The sequence below is a fragment of the Schistocerca cancellata genome, chromosome 3 (genome assembly GCF_023864275.1).
Source record: "Schistocerca cancellata isolate TAMUIC-IGC-003103 chromosome 3, iqSchCanc2.1, whole genome shotgun sequence".
NCBI lineage: Eukaryota > Metazoa > Arthropoda > Insecta > Orthoptera > Acrididae > Schistocerca > Schistocerca cancellata.
Window position 1 is genome coordinate 167,860,787 of NC_064628.1, and position 15,643 is coordinate 167,876,429.

General features: G+C 40.5%; 1 protein-coding gene across 1 annotated transcript in view; it reads right to left on the reverse strand.

Moving 5' to 3' along the window:
• The window catches only part of LOC126174793 (venom carboxylesterase-6-like), a 161,902-nt gene that overhangs the window by 77,964 nt on the left and 68,295 nt on the right, over positions 1-15,643 (reverse strand). Inside the window, exon 5 of the mRNA XM_049921163.1 lies at positions 214-407. Coding sequence (XP_049777120.1) covers positions 214-407 — 194 coding nt within the window. The remainder of the gene's footprint in view (positions 1-213; positions 408-15,643) is intronic.

Below are 15,643 nucleotides of genomic sequence, written 5' to 3' on the forward strand. Positions count from 1 at the left end.
CTGTATAATCCATAATATTTGAGTAGTCCGTGGGCAACAACTTTTAGCACGCATTAAACAGTTGGTACAATGCATGGAAGAACCTATTACCGACGTTTTGTTTGCAAACTTGGGACCAGCAGTTTATTGGATTGGTGACTGTAAAGATCTGGTGAGCTGTGCTCAATGTAGCTCAGTTGTTGACTTTCGGCACTAAAGGAAGTGAACTCTTACCAAAAAGTGTTTTTCGGTCTCAATGAGCTTGTAAGCGTCGACGCCCCTGAGGCAGTCTACCAGCGCTGGACTCGGCGCTGTGGGACATCCCAGCAGGGCTGCCACCTTTCGCGCCTTCTCTGCTGCGCCTGGGGTGGGCACTGCCCACGGTGCTACTGCCACACCGCTCTGGGATATAGCACGTTGGAATAGGCCTGTAACGAGAACACGGAAGGAAAAGAATACTTTTTTTATAAGGAATCTTCCTCACGTTTTACATTGCATGGATGATGGAGAGATACAAAAGTAACAAAATCGGCCCATATGCCACAGTCAAATATTATAACCGAAGACAGTATTCGAGACCAGCCAGTAAAACAGCACCCTACAATCACCAAGCAAGAAAATGGTGACTGAAATCTTTAATCTTTTCATGTCCACTTATTATTAGCTTCTGAGTATTTGCCTATGAGATTGGATCACCTTTGTCATTTTTACACAAGTTATACAATGATGCGACCAGCTCTCAAACACACAGTCCTGTTCATAACTTGTTTCCATTCATATCTTATCTCCTTTGACAAACTAAAGCCGCAGAATTTCCCACAGAACCTTACTGAACAGCCTACGAAATTAGATGCTAAATCTTTAACAAATAATATTTGTTCTCCACACGGTAGGAAGAGAGTTAGCATAGAGGTCAAGACAATGTATTCGGAAGAGCGCTGTCCAGTTGCCTCTGCGAGCAGTTTCATTTAGGTTTACTCCGATTTTCCTAGGCGACGTGATGTTGAGTTTCTTTCTTATGTCATGAACGTTTTTCTTCTCCATCCTAGTCTTGCTGAAGGAGTGCTCTGTCGCCTCGATGCCGACGGGATGATAAATTCTAAATTTCTTCTGTTCCTACTTTTTCTTTTTTTCTTTTTGAGAATTTGTTCGGTGGCAGAGGATGGTGCACTTTCTTTTCTCGTACCCAGTGATCACAGTTTTGGACGAATACTTATGTTTTACTGGTTACATGTAGCACATCGGTAGTCGAGTATTTCGGTGTTTGTTTCCTTTAGTCTCTGTCTATGTTAGCGTACCGTTGTAGTTGACAACAACAAAAAAATGGTTCAAATGGCTCTGAGCACTATGGGACTTAACTGCTGAGGTCATCAGTCCCCTAGAACGTAGAACTACTTAAACCTAACTAACCTAAGGACATCACACACATCCATGCCCGAGGCAGGATTTGACCCTGCGACCGTAGTTGACAACAGTTTCGACTAATACACTCAGAGCTACTCCAAGCTAATAACTCCAACTATGATATTTTCTGGGATGAGATGGTTGGATTTCCCAGACGTTATCTCAGAGTCTCTGTCTCCAAGTACACCTTAGTAAACAAGGCGTTTAGAGATGCACATCTAATTCAGTCATATAAATATTTCTATAAACCCGAAAATTATATTTATAAAAGAAAAAAAATTACGTCATGGTGACCTTTATTGTATTCAGTATAATCCATATGGATTGAGACCTTTCATAGTGTGGTTTTCACAGCTTGGTGAGAACTTTTTACACAAAGTGCTTGAGTCGCAATGAAACAAGATTGGGTAATCAATGCGTTTTAAAGTATGCGACTGGATGATTGGCATATTAAAGGTCGGACTATGAGTTTGACAAGGGCAGGAGTTGGAAGTCAGCTGGTTACGGAAAAAGTCCCAGGAGAGCGAGAGGACACGATAACTGGGGGTTTTAGCAAGGTTGACCACGTGTTTTAACGCAGCACCAACATTGTGGCCTTGTGAACTAGACGCTGTCCAGCGGGAATCCCGGTCTACATCGATAGTAGCAGCCTCGTGGTTCCCAATCTCCCATCAAGCTACGCAGCGTCTACTCCACAGGATTCTCACTGCGCTCCGGTCACGAAGGCACGAAGGCATCATGACAGCTCGCCCAACTCGGGTGGCCTCAAGGAGAGTGCGATCGTATTCTCTTAACTGAGCAGCAGTTTAGATTAGATCTGGTTCTCTGTTCATTTTCTTCATGATGGGGCGTGTTATAGCTTTGAAACTTCTGTGAAAATGACCAGTATAACTGGGCAAGTATTTTTGTCTGTGTGCCTGCACGTAAGCCCTTCCATGTGTTTCTTGGAGGTGCTAGTGACTACTGTATAGTGATGATGTCCTCCAACGGCATGTTCGCATTTTTTGTGATGCGTATGTAAGTGCGTTACATTGAAAGCAATGCCCGATCACACAAAACTGCCCTGACAGAAAAGTGTCTGTAGGGAATGACCGCATCATACGTCCTGAAGATCAGCTTGTTTCCCTAACTTACGTTAAACGAACTTGCGTGTTACGCTCCATACGGAAAGACTGCAGCCATATTCATGACCTTAAGAGGATGATGGCTGAGCAATGAGAGGTGTTAGCTTGCCTGGCTTATCTTCAGTATACATAGCCGACGAGCTTCCTTAGTTGTTAGGTGAGGACGTCTCACTGGTACTGACATACCGTTAGCTACTAACGAAAGGAGCCAACATAGACGCTAATTCCAAACCATGCTCGCCTTACTGTTACAGTTTCTGTTTCTATTGTACTATTTGTTTCTGTTATACTTTCTGTCACACTTCGTAATATTGCTAATGAAAATTGTTGTCCTCTATCACTGGACCGCAAATTCATTCGTACATATGAAATGTAGTCTAACTTGCGTTCATATTCTGCATAATTTCCGTGGAACTTCGCCGTAAGAATTTTTCACTTGGTCTCAGAGCGTAAGGTCGCCTGTAGGCAGAATTTTTTCATGTTGAGGTTCAAGTATAAGTCATCAAGACACAATGGTAACTTATGTCCTCGAAAATCCACATAAAAGTTTCCTGCAGACATCTGGCTAGATAACTTGGTACTGAATCGTTCCCAGGCGGTCAGTGCGTATTGGGTTCTTCTGCTATTTCTGTTGTCATTCTCGAGAATTGGTCTCTGAAGAAGAAGGTACAGAGCTGATTACAAGTCAGAAGTCATTAGCATAACAGGAATGTGGGTACATTTGTGCAAGTCAGCATTCTTTCCGGAGTACCTGATCATAAGTATCCGGTTATCCCTGTGCAGTGCGACACCGATCAGTAGACGTCACGAGAGACGCGCCTGCAAGTGTAAGAAGGTGACGACTTCGAATGTGGACTAATTATTGGATGTCACCTGACTAACAAATCCGTTAGAAACTTTTAAATCCTTCTAAAACGTCCCAGTTTGACTGTTGATGTGACTGAACAGGTAACGCCGTCCGTACCTGGTAGCTGAATGGTCAGCGTGACGGATTGTGAATCCTCTGGGCCCCGGTTCGACTCCCGGCTGGGTCGGGGAATTTTCTCCGCCCAGAAGCTGCGTGTTGTGCTGTCCTCATCCTCATCCTATCACCCTCATCGACTGCAGGTCGCCGAAGTGGCGTCAAATTGAAAGAATAGCACCCGGCGAACGCACTGCCTGACGGGCGGCCCTAGCCACACGATTAAGTAAAATAAAAACAGGCAACGCGAAGGAAGAACTACAGGTGAAGCAAGACCAGGCAGATCTCATGTACGGACGGGCAGAAACAGTCGAGCTTTGAGGAAGCGACGGAAAAAACCACTCTTCAGTTCCTGTCCACTACGAGCAATCCTTCTAGCACAATTACTGTTCGTAAAGAGTTAAAAAGAATGGTGCACAGTAGTTCAACAGCTCCGCGTAAGCCACACATTTGTGTAGTCAGTGGTAAGTGGCGCTTGAGGCAGTGCAAAAAAAAAAAATGGTTCAAATGGCTCTGAGCACTATGGGACTTAACATCTATGGTCATCTATGGTCATCAGTCCCCTAGAACTTAGAACTACTTAAACCTAACTAACCTAAGGACAGCACACAACACCCAGCCATCACGAGGCAGAGAAAATCCCTGACCCCGCCGGGAATCGAACACGGGAACCCGGGCGTGGGAAGCGAGAACGCTACCGCACGACCACGAGATGCGGGCGAGGCAGTGCAACGAGCGCCACCACTGAACAATGAATGATGGAAAGGAAGTGATCTGAAATGATGAATCACGCTGCACCCTATGGCACTCCGATGGAATAATTTGGGTTTACCATACGATATTACAGTGCCTGTATTATTCTGATTACAATGCCAAGCTCCTTTAGATATGCAAGCATGTCCAGAGGAACAGGCACTGCGGCGACTACAGCCATTATGAAATACATTACATGCATTAGCAACTGCGGACAAGGACTACCATCAGCTGTAGAATGGAATGACGACAGCGAAAATTTGTGCCGGACAGGGACTTGAACTCAGATTTCCCGCTTGTCGCGAGCGGTCGCCTTGCCATTTGGCTATCCGTGCACGACTCACGACCAGACCCAAACTTCCATATGTCGTCTACCATGCGTCTAAGACCTGTACTAGTACATCCAGACATCCGGCTCGCGATAGGCGGGAAATCCTGGCTCGAGTCCTGGTCCCTCACAAATTTTCATTGTCGTCATGCCAGTCTACAGCTGGGTGTTGTCCTTGTTCGCAATTTCAAATGCATAATATAGTTTGGGTTTGGCCAATACCTGGAGAACATCGCCTGTCATTATTAGGGGCGTTTGAAAAGTCCTTGCAAAGTCCGAGAGATGGCACCAATGGTGGGTATCAAGGTCATGTTTAGTTAGTGGCATCTTTGGAAAGAACGCACACCAAGTTTCAGCCATATTGGTCTATTTTTTTGTATTTGGTATGTGAATCAAGGAAGTTGAGTGATTGTCGAAAAATTGACGAAAAAGATTTTTGTGTGGTGATTAAACATTACTTTATGAAAGGCAAAACGCCTCAGGAGACTAAAGAGAGGCTTGATAACCATTACAGTGACTCTGCACCTTTGATTAGAACAGTTTATAAGTGGTTTCAAAATTTTCGGAATGGCCATATGGGCGCCAGTGATGCTGAACGTTCTGGATGCCCTGTGGAGGTTACGACTCCATAAATCATTGTTAAAATCCGTGGTATGGTGATAGATGACAGAGGAGTTAAGGTGCGTGAGATTGCTAGTGATGTGGGCATCTCGAATGAATGGGTACATAATATTTTGCATAAACATTTGGACATGCGAGAGCTATCCACAAGATGGGTTCCGCGACTGCTCACGCTTGATCAAAAACAGAATCGTGTGAAGTGTTGCAAGGATGGTTTGCAGCTGTTCAGGAAGACTTTAAGCGTAGTTTCGTCACTGTGAATGGAACATGGATACATTACTATACTCCTGAGACCAAACAACAAACTAAACAATGGGTTGCCAAGGGAGAAGCTGCACCAAAAAAGGCAAAGACCATTCCTTCGGCTGGAAAGGTTATGGCGACTGTCTTTTGTGATTCCCAAGGGATAATCCTCATCGACTATCTGGAAAAGGGTAAAACTATTGCAGGCGCATATTAGTCATCGTTATTGGACAGTATGAAAACCGAGCTGCAAGAAAAACGCCCGTGATTGGACCGCAAAAAAGTCCTTTTCCATCACAACAATGCACCAGTACACACCTCAGCAGTTGAGGTCGCAAAATTAATGGAAATAGGATTACAGCTCGTTTCACATCCCCCCTATTCTCCAGACCTGGCTCCATCGGACTACCATTTGTTCCACAATTTGAAGAAATGTAGACAGGACAAAGATTACGTTCAAACGAGGAGGTGTTTGCAGCAACTAATAGCTATTTTGCAGACTTGGACAATTCCTGTTATTCTGAAGGGATCAACAAATTAGAACAGAGTTGGACGAAGTGTATAAGTCTAAAAGGAGACTACATCGAAAAATAAAAAAGGTTTACCCCAAACATGTATGTAGTTATAATGTTTACACGGACTTTTCAAACGCCCGTCGTATATGTGTCGCCAGTAGTAAAGTACGGAGGAGATGGCGCCATGGTGTGGGGCTATTTTTCGTGCTTACGTTGTGGTCTTGGTATTGCGCTTAAGGATATCAATACATTTTATGCCATTGTGTACTGCTTGCGCTAGAGGAGCAGTTCGGAGACGATGATTGTATCAGAATGACAGTGTACAGTATCATAAAGAAAATGTGCGGCATTGGTTTGTGGGCAATAAAATTTCTGAAAAGCACTGGCCTGCTCAAAGTCCAACCCGAGCTCAATGGAACATCTTTGGTACGAGTCAGTACGTCGATTCCTGCAAGGTCACGTTTACGAGCCCGCGCTTTGCGACTGAGATGTATGTTTGCTTGGAATATATGATTCGAAAATGTCTGAAATTAAATGGAATATAAAGGTTCCGTGCTATACTCAAATCACCTCATTGGTCATCACGAAGTTATAAAACATGAAATCATTAAAGGTGAATTCTTCTTCTTTAGCTCACGTCTGATTGATCTCTTTTGAGTTCACTTCTGACTGCCTACTTCTGAGGAGAAGGTACGATCGTGTAATATTCTAGATAAAATAAAAATGTTAACGGAAGTACCTGTGTGTTATCTTAACTAGTACCTCAATCCTGATTTATGAAATATTTTATGAACATTCTGCAAAAGATCAATTCTGAGCATTCGCTGTATGGATTATTTAGGATTAGTAGTGTATCGTGTATTGGTATCCTACTTGGTGGTAGGTAACATTCCATGATTAATAATTATTGTTTCATTTAGCGACGTTAGAACCTGTACTTTCGTAACGGTTCCAATTCACAGATTGACTTAAACATTGACATCATTTGCATTAATAGTAAACTTTAATGAAAATCTATTACACCAGATAGTACGAATAAAGTATTCTACTGTTTATCTTATATTCGTTTAACACTCTCACTTCCGCCCCTAGTACGTGTCTATGTCCACAGAATCAAGGCAATTAGAGCTATTTTCTAAAATTTATATCTTGGAAAATATCGAACAAATAAATAAAAAATTAACACTATTTTAAGCCCATTTTGTCTTCTTTAATATGCACCTATGAACAATATCATTTCTAGTATAACATGGACAAATTTTGCTATTACACACAACATTGTTTCCGTAAAATTTAAAAATGCATACATTCATGTAGGTTGAGTACATTGTGGGGCGGCGAGTACAAGTTGTAAAAATAAATTTGCTGTATAAATGCTTGCAATTCAAAATGTTTGAATCAGTTTCAGGCTTTTAAAATGTTGTTAATGCTGTCTTTCGCCGTTCTCAACACTGGCTCTCTATTTACCTTTTAGCACCCAGAAAGTGATTTAATAAAACGTGGAGCCTGTAAAGAGAGTTCCTAGTGCACACTTCATCTGAGAATACCATTATAGCTGCAGCTTATAGCTCTGAAGAATTAGGAGATTGTTCGGGATTTCTAATCAAAAACGATTTTCCACAATAGTTGAGTATATTATGAAATTCACTGATAACAAAAACAAGTATCCCTACAACCTAACTAACAGAGCAGTTCAGAGTCTAATGCGCTGATGCAACTATAAATGTCCGAAATAAATGTCAAAAAGAATGCTCGCCAAAATTTGATGAGAATATTTCATCAAACGCCACGCTAAATAATTGGTAGAATGTCTGTCCCGCGATAGCACGTGAAAATACGACAATACGCAAACTGAAGCTAGATAATGCAAATCATCTCAGAATTAATCCTTTACTTGAAATGCTTTCACGGTTCCGCGTATCTCTAGTAACTTAATACGGCACCCGAGGCTGTTTGTAGCAGTGCTTCCGAGTGAAGCGGCTCCCGACACAGCTGACGTGCTATTCAGCGTCTGGAGAGAACTGGGGCCTTGCCTTCCTCGCGCAGCGCTCTTATATATATATCCGCGGTGCGGACGGCTAAGAGAACGCCTGTTCAAATCGGCTCTCCCGACTAGCCGCTGGGCTAGTAACGCACCACTTGAAGTTACATAATAATTTATAGCTTTATTTCCTGATGGCCGATGAAGCTCGTAATTTAAACGTGCATTCAGCACGCAGGTAAGTATTGATAATAAAATTTTGACGTGGCTAAGTTAAATATTTTAGGCGAGAGAATTAATTAAATTACACTGCACGCAGCAGATGAGCTCTGAACTGGCCCTTTTGAGATCCGCTATCGCTATAATTTTATAGGTATTCAAAAGAAACTTTTCACATCTTCACAATCATAGCGGACGTCCAACCTATTTAACTCTAAACATCCTAGCCTTATTTATTAGCCTACTTAATCTATCTTGCTTCCTTCAGTTTTGAGACGAAAACCAGAAAATCATGAATTTCCACTTAAGTCTTAATTTGTGAAATCCAAAGTACTGTTTTTATTAAATCATTATGAAAGATGAATCTAAATATAAATTTTGAAGTCTCTAGCTCTTTTCTGTTGCGCCAATGATTTTTTCAGAAAAATGTCCAAATTTCAAAAATGGCTGAAGTTATCGAACTGATATTTAACACACATTAATTTAGTATTATTCCTGACATGCTAGAAAAGTTTTAGGTCATTTGCTTGATTTTTAAGGTATTGCGCAACATTTATGACGTCAGAGCTAGTTACAGCAGACTGGCTGGCACACAATGGAAACTGATGTGAATTTACTACAGCGTGAGTAGGCTGCTTCCCTACATCACCCTCTACTTAAATATTTTTGTTTATGAATGTTAAGGAATGAAAAAAAAATTTAATTAGAAAAAGGGAAGCAAGAGTACAGTTTAACTCCCTATAAAATTAAAATTGAAATATCAACATGTAGAAACATTAAAGAAAACTGATTACCTACATTAATTATTTAAGTTGTGGGCATGTTCACTGCCTTTTGAACAATGTCATTACTCAAAATTTTAAGCAAAGTCAATGAAATATTTTGGCATACATATTGCCTTAGACAAACAAACACATATGAATTGAAAAATTATGAAAATCTTAGATCCACTAAATACATTAAATACATTTTTACATACACAAATTCAATGAAAATAACATGATACATAAACAGAAGATTATCTCTTAGCAGTCTTTTCTAAACCTGAAAGAAAAGTTCACAAATAATTTTTACACACGTGGTTGTAGCCGCTTTGGCTGGCGTCCTACACTTCCATTCACAAGGGTAGAGGAGGGGAAGTTGCTATGGTGTGCGTCCTTCACGTTCTCTTTAAATTACATGGGGGAAAGGGGAGGGGTCACTGTGAGTTGTGTCCAAGTCACTCCACGCTTTCACGCAGCTACCAGGCTGCCATTATCTGGTTTGTCCTGTAGAACAAACAAAAAGAGTGCCTCAGACTCTATTCACTTAACATCTAAGGGTGGGTCACAATGAAATGGGGTTATATACATTTTATCCTTCAATATATTACTGGAACAAAGTTAACAGAACTTTTTCAATTTTACTCTCATGGTTACTTAATTGTCATAAAATCGGTAAACAAATGGCTCAAAACGCCGTTAGTCACGTACTAGAGAAAATCTATGCTCAAGGCATACAATCATGAATCCTATTTAATTTCAATTTATTATTTCTGGGCCGGAACACTGAACCAATGCTCGGTACATTCCTGACAAATCTGCATTTTATTTACTTAACTGACTCATCTTTGATTACCTTATGCTTAGAGATAGTATGAGTATATTTGATTAGTGGTTGTTTTCTCAGCTTCTTTGTACATGTGAGTAACTTTTGGTAATAGTACAGTTCTGAGTGTTCAAAACACACTACGTTTAGTTGACTACAAAATCCACTTATTGGTCCTCTGCTGTTGTGTTCGTTCCACACCTGCAATTAGGTACTTACTTACTTTGAAGTGTATTTATGCTGAGCTAAAATTAATGTTTCACGTCTGCCATTATGTTACTTACTTAGTTTGCTAGTGTATGTACTTATTTAACACTCACTCTATTAATATTTAAAGTATAGGATAGCACATTTATTTCATATTCATAGTGTATTGCAGCTGATTAGTTTGCTCACGTGGCAATTCATTTCCACTCGATCGGACGCTGAAACCTCAGGTAGTCTCTCTCGACCTACCACTAAAGTGCATCAAATAATTATGGACGAGCGTAATGCTAAATTCCTTAAACCTATAGGACACCATGAGCTGCTCTGTCTTATCTAACATAAGGGTACCTATGGTCGCATTCACGCCTCCAACTCATAACCTCAATACGTGTAGGTGTATCCTGTCACACACTACACTAAAATAATGGCCAGCTCCAACCTTATAAATACTTCAGGGACGTGTCCTTCACGTCTCAACCACAAACACTGCTCAATTCTATTACACTGCCTTTCCTTGCTACACCAGGTGAGTTTAATCTTACAACTTATCTACATATTTTTCACAACACTAAGCAATCTCTTTTACTATTTCTTGGTTAGCTCTAATGCATACACTAGGTTTCACTACCACTTCAGATCCTGCTTATACATGAATTCATATATCTTTTTAAATTACTATTGGTGGACCATTTCCAATAAAACAACACTTTGTACTTACCATATTGCCAGGGTTCTATACATACTTGTTACTCAAATACATTGTATCTTAATTACATCATACTTCTCTATTATTTGTCACTATTAGGTTTGTCACATTAGGTATTTTTCTTCACTAATCGGTAGATAGAATGGCTACATAACTCATGGCTTAATAGCCATGACTGAAAAATTTCATGTCTAAAAAAAAAAAAAACAAGGTCGAAAATTTTTGTGGATAGGAAAGAGGAAGAATGAGTGAGACCTGAAAGGGAAAGAAGATCTCACACAGCTGGGACTGCACAGCTGCCACACTGTGTAGAGGTTACAGAACAACCTCCTCCCTACACCATTCATTGGCTTAATGCTGTATTGATAACCATACCGGAAAATTTAATGTATGAAAGAAGAGGTCGAAATTTTTGAGGACAGGAAAGAGGAAGAATGAGTGAGACCTGAAATGGAAAGAAGATCTCACACAGCTGGGACTGCACAGCTGCCACACTGTGTAGAGGTTACAGAACAACCTCCTCCCTACAGCATTCATTCATAACCTTTGACCACGCCACGTCGATCTGAAAATACCTTATGATGCCTTTTTAGAACCTGTCTCAGTTCTTCCTTCTGATTGGCGGAAATTTTATCGATTTCCTGCAATTTAGCTTCTATTTTGTCCACAATAATTGCTTCTTCTTCTTCTTCTGTGTTCAGCTTACTGTTACTAAGATTAACACCTTCGTTCCAATACCTCCTATTTTTCAGAACTCGTATAGGCAGCTCCCAAGTTTCATCATCAGTTACTACATGTTTATCACTAAAAGGGACTACAATTACTCCGGTTATTGGTAAGACCATTTTTAACTGGCTTCTTTCAAAGTCCACAACACTCTGATATTTTGACAAGAAATCTATGCCAATTAAAACCTCAATACTGAGACTGTTTACAATTAAACATGGATGATCAACTAAATTACCATTAATGTTGAAGGGCAGCAAAGCTTCTTGCTTTACCGTTTTTGACACCTTGCCAGTAGCACCAATTATTCTTAGTCCTGATACCCTCATTACTGTAAGCTTGTCTTTACCAGGTAATGCATCAAAGAAGGACTGAGATATTGCACTCACCTCACTTCCACTGTCTAAGAGACAACGTACATTGATACCCAACATATTCACTATTATTATAGGGTGGCTTATTCTAGGTTGTACAGGTGGTTTCTCAAATTCATCTAGTAGTTCCTTTTTGATTTGTCTCCAACTAAAGTGATCGACATCTGTCTTCATTACATTTAGGTTACAGTGTGTAGGGGTTTCCTGAATTACATTTCCAGCTGCCTTTTCCAGTCGGTCTATTAATTTTAAATCGAAACACCGCACGACTTCATTACATTTAGTTTGCTGAACATAACCCAAATTACTGTAGTCTGAGCGATTCTGCGCCTCCAGACCGGGCATAACACTAGTTACAGCTAAATCACTTTTACCATTATCGTCGGTTTCCTTCTCAAGTGACATGACAACTGGTCACAGCTACTGGGTTCATCGACCCTCAACAGCCTACCCTCTACATTCTCACTTATCTCCTGTCCTAAATTTATTAGTACAGTATCAACATCCTGCACAGGCACTTTAGATAAGAGCATATCATCCTCATCGTAAATATAAGCATGAATTTCTTCTGCTTCTTCACCTGTCAATTCAGTATTTTGTAGCTCCTCCCTATTGTTACACTGCTGCGCCTTCTCTTTCTCTTCCCACTTAGAAAGCGTTTCTAACACGGTATCTATCAAATACTGTGAGTGATCTAATATTTCTGTTGTATCCTTAGATGCTACCGACTCTTCATCCACATGTTCAGTTTGAGTATTCTGATCTGTCTTATCAATTCCCTTAACTACTGGCTTAGGAAAAGTAACCGCCTGGTGAGCGCCAGTGTCCTCATAGACGGGAATTAGTTTTCCTGCCTCGGGCTACTGCTGTTTCCTTTAGTTTCATTATGGTTGACTGGCACAGCATTACTTTCCGTACTGTTGTTTACATGCATATTTCTGTTTGGAACAAAATTATTATCCCTTGGACGCCATTGTTGGTTCTGATAATTATTTCCCCAATTCCTACCTCTCTTAGGATGGCAAATACCTACTGTTCTGATGTTTACATTGCCATTTTGCTCGTTCCTAAAATTACTGTTATTGTTATTGGCATTTCTGTTATTGCGTGCTTGCTCCTCATTGGCAGCAACACGTTCCACACGTTCCAGATACTCAATGAAACGATCCAGATTGTCTCTAGGGGCAGATATAATTCTAGTTTGCCAATACCATGGCAGTTTGGCTTCAAGACCTAGTATAATCATTTCTGGTTTTAGCTTTTCCGCCAAATGTGACAAACGTGAAATCCATGACCTAGCAAACTCTTTAATTGATTCCTTGCCTGCATTGAAGCGTTTTCCACTCCAAAATTCTCTCAACACTTCATTTTGCTTATTGCTAGACCAATATTCATTAATGAAAGCTGTTTTAAACTCCGCTAATGTTTTACACTTCAACATAACATCAGCTGACCAACGCATGGCGTCACCTGCTAAATGGCTTTTAATAAATGAGATTTTCTCTCGTTCAGACCAAGTTGGTGGAATCACATCTTCAAAATCGTTCCAGAAATCTAGCGGGTGGATATTTTTATCTGGATCAAACCGCAAGAACTGCCGACACCCGATAAAAGCGGCGTTTGCAGCTACAACTTGTTGTATACTACCATTACCAGAAGTTACTGAAGCTACTTTACTCTCAATGTTAGCAATGTTAGTACTGATATTTTCTACTTTCATTTTAACATTATCTACTCTTTGTACAATATGAGTAGTATCAGTTTTAATTGCATCTACGTCTGCTTGACATATGTTTACTTTAATATTAACATCTTTGAATCTATCTGAGCACAGTTCAGATTCCGCCTCGATCTTTTCTGTTAACTTGTGCTCCAGCTTCGCATCTTCCATTTGGAAGTCTTTGCGAACATCAGCAACTTCGGATTTAACTGTTTTATACATCTCAGAAAACTGTTGAGCAACCTTTTTCTTAATATCCTCATGATTGTAATCAATTTTATAATTCAAACTGTCTAGATCCTCTTTCAACTTATTGCAACCAGCCTTGAAGGTATCGTCCATTACCTCCAATCGTTTATTAAAATTAGTTTGACTGGCCACAATCCTGTTATTTACCTCAATTATATCAGATTTTAATTCAGCATTACTGGCAGCTATTTTTGCATTACTGTTTTTGACCTGTTCACTTATTTCAGACTTTAACTCAGCTGTCATTTGTGCATTACTGGCAGCTATTGCTTGTAATATAACATTTAAATCAATAGCCCCAGCATCTTTGGGTTGCTCACTAGCTGGCTTTTTATCACACTCAGGTGACGAAAAACTAGCTCCAACACCAGAATCATCAAAATTAAATGAAACTTCTGATTGATTAGTCCTATCTAACTTCTCCTTCTTAAACTCTACCATCTCTGATGACTGTTTCATTTTTAATTCATCAGAGAAACTATCATCCAATAAATTTACAATTTCTACTTTCTGCTTTACTACCGGGGTTTCTATTATTGAACCATTGCCCCTTCGCACACTACTGTCAGGAGACAATACTTCATATTTCACTTTAACATTACTACTTTCATGCATATTTACACTTGAACCGTTGTCTGGATTTACAGTTCCTTCAACAGACATAGGTTCTGATTTAAGTTTAACCTCAGTTTCTTTTGGCAGTTCCATCGCAGACAGTCTTTTAGTGCAGGTTAGTAAAATTTTTAACAGTTTTTCACTTAACTTAGTTCCTTCTGCAAGACGTTGTCGGTGCGGCGTACCAGGATTACTGATGCGACGTGGCACGTTGAACTGCAGACGGCACTCCGACGGCTGATGTGTGTTTGCGTGGCCCGCAACTGCAGGCGCGGCTCCGGCTGCTGCGGCGGACGACTGCGGTACGGCGAAAATGGCTTCTCGCGATGCCGGCAGCACCGCTAGACTCAGTGCCAGCTCCGTCAATCCAGATGCGTTGTTAATCCAACTGCGTTGTCCACATGCCCACGTAACACTTTCACTGTTCTATTACTCAGCTGCGTGTCGCATTCCACTCGCGAATCCGAATAGTTAAAAATCACTTTCACTTAGTTGATTTCCCGGCCGATGCACCATATGTGGGGCGGCGAGTGACTCGTGAAAATAATGATTTTGCTGTATAAATGCTTGCAATTCAAAATGTTTGAATCAGTTTCAGGCTTTTAAAATGTTGTTAATGCTGTCTTTCGCCGTTCTCAACACTGGCTCTCTATTTACCTTTTAGCACCCAGAAAGTGATTTAATAAAACGTGGAGCCTGTAAAGAGAGTTCCTAGTGCACACTTCATCTGAGAATACCATTATAGCTGCAGCTTATAGCTCTGAAGAATTAGGAGATTGTTCGGGATTTCTAATCAAAAACGATTTTCCACAATAGTTGAGTATATTCTGAAATTCACTGATAACAAACACAAGTATCCCTACAACCTAACTAACAGAGCAGTTCAGAGTCTAATGCGCTGATGCAACTATAAATGTCCGAAATAAATGTCAAAAAGAATGCTCGCCAAAATTTGATGAGAATATTTCATCAAACGCCACGCTAAATAATTGGTAGAATGTCTGTCCCGCGACGGCACGTGAAAATACGACAATACGCAAACTGAAGCTAGATAATGCAAATCATCTCAGAATTAATCCTTTACTTGAAATGCTTTCACGGTTCCGCGTATCTCTAGTAACTTAATACGGCACCCGAGGCTGTTTGTAGCAGTGCTTCCGAGTGAAGCGGCTCCCGACACAGCTGACGTGCTATTCAGCGTCTGGAGAGAACTGGGGCCTTGCCTTCCTCTTTTTTTTTTTTTTTTTTTTTTTTTTTTTTTTTTTTTTTTTTTTTTTGGCACATTTCATTCCCTCCCTTATGGGGAGGGCGGGCCTTTTTAGAGCTTGCTT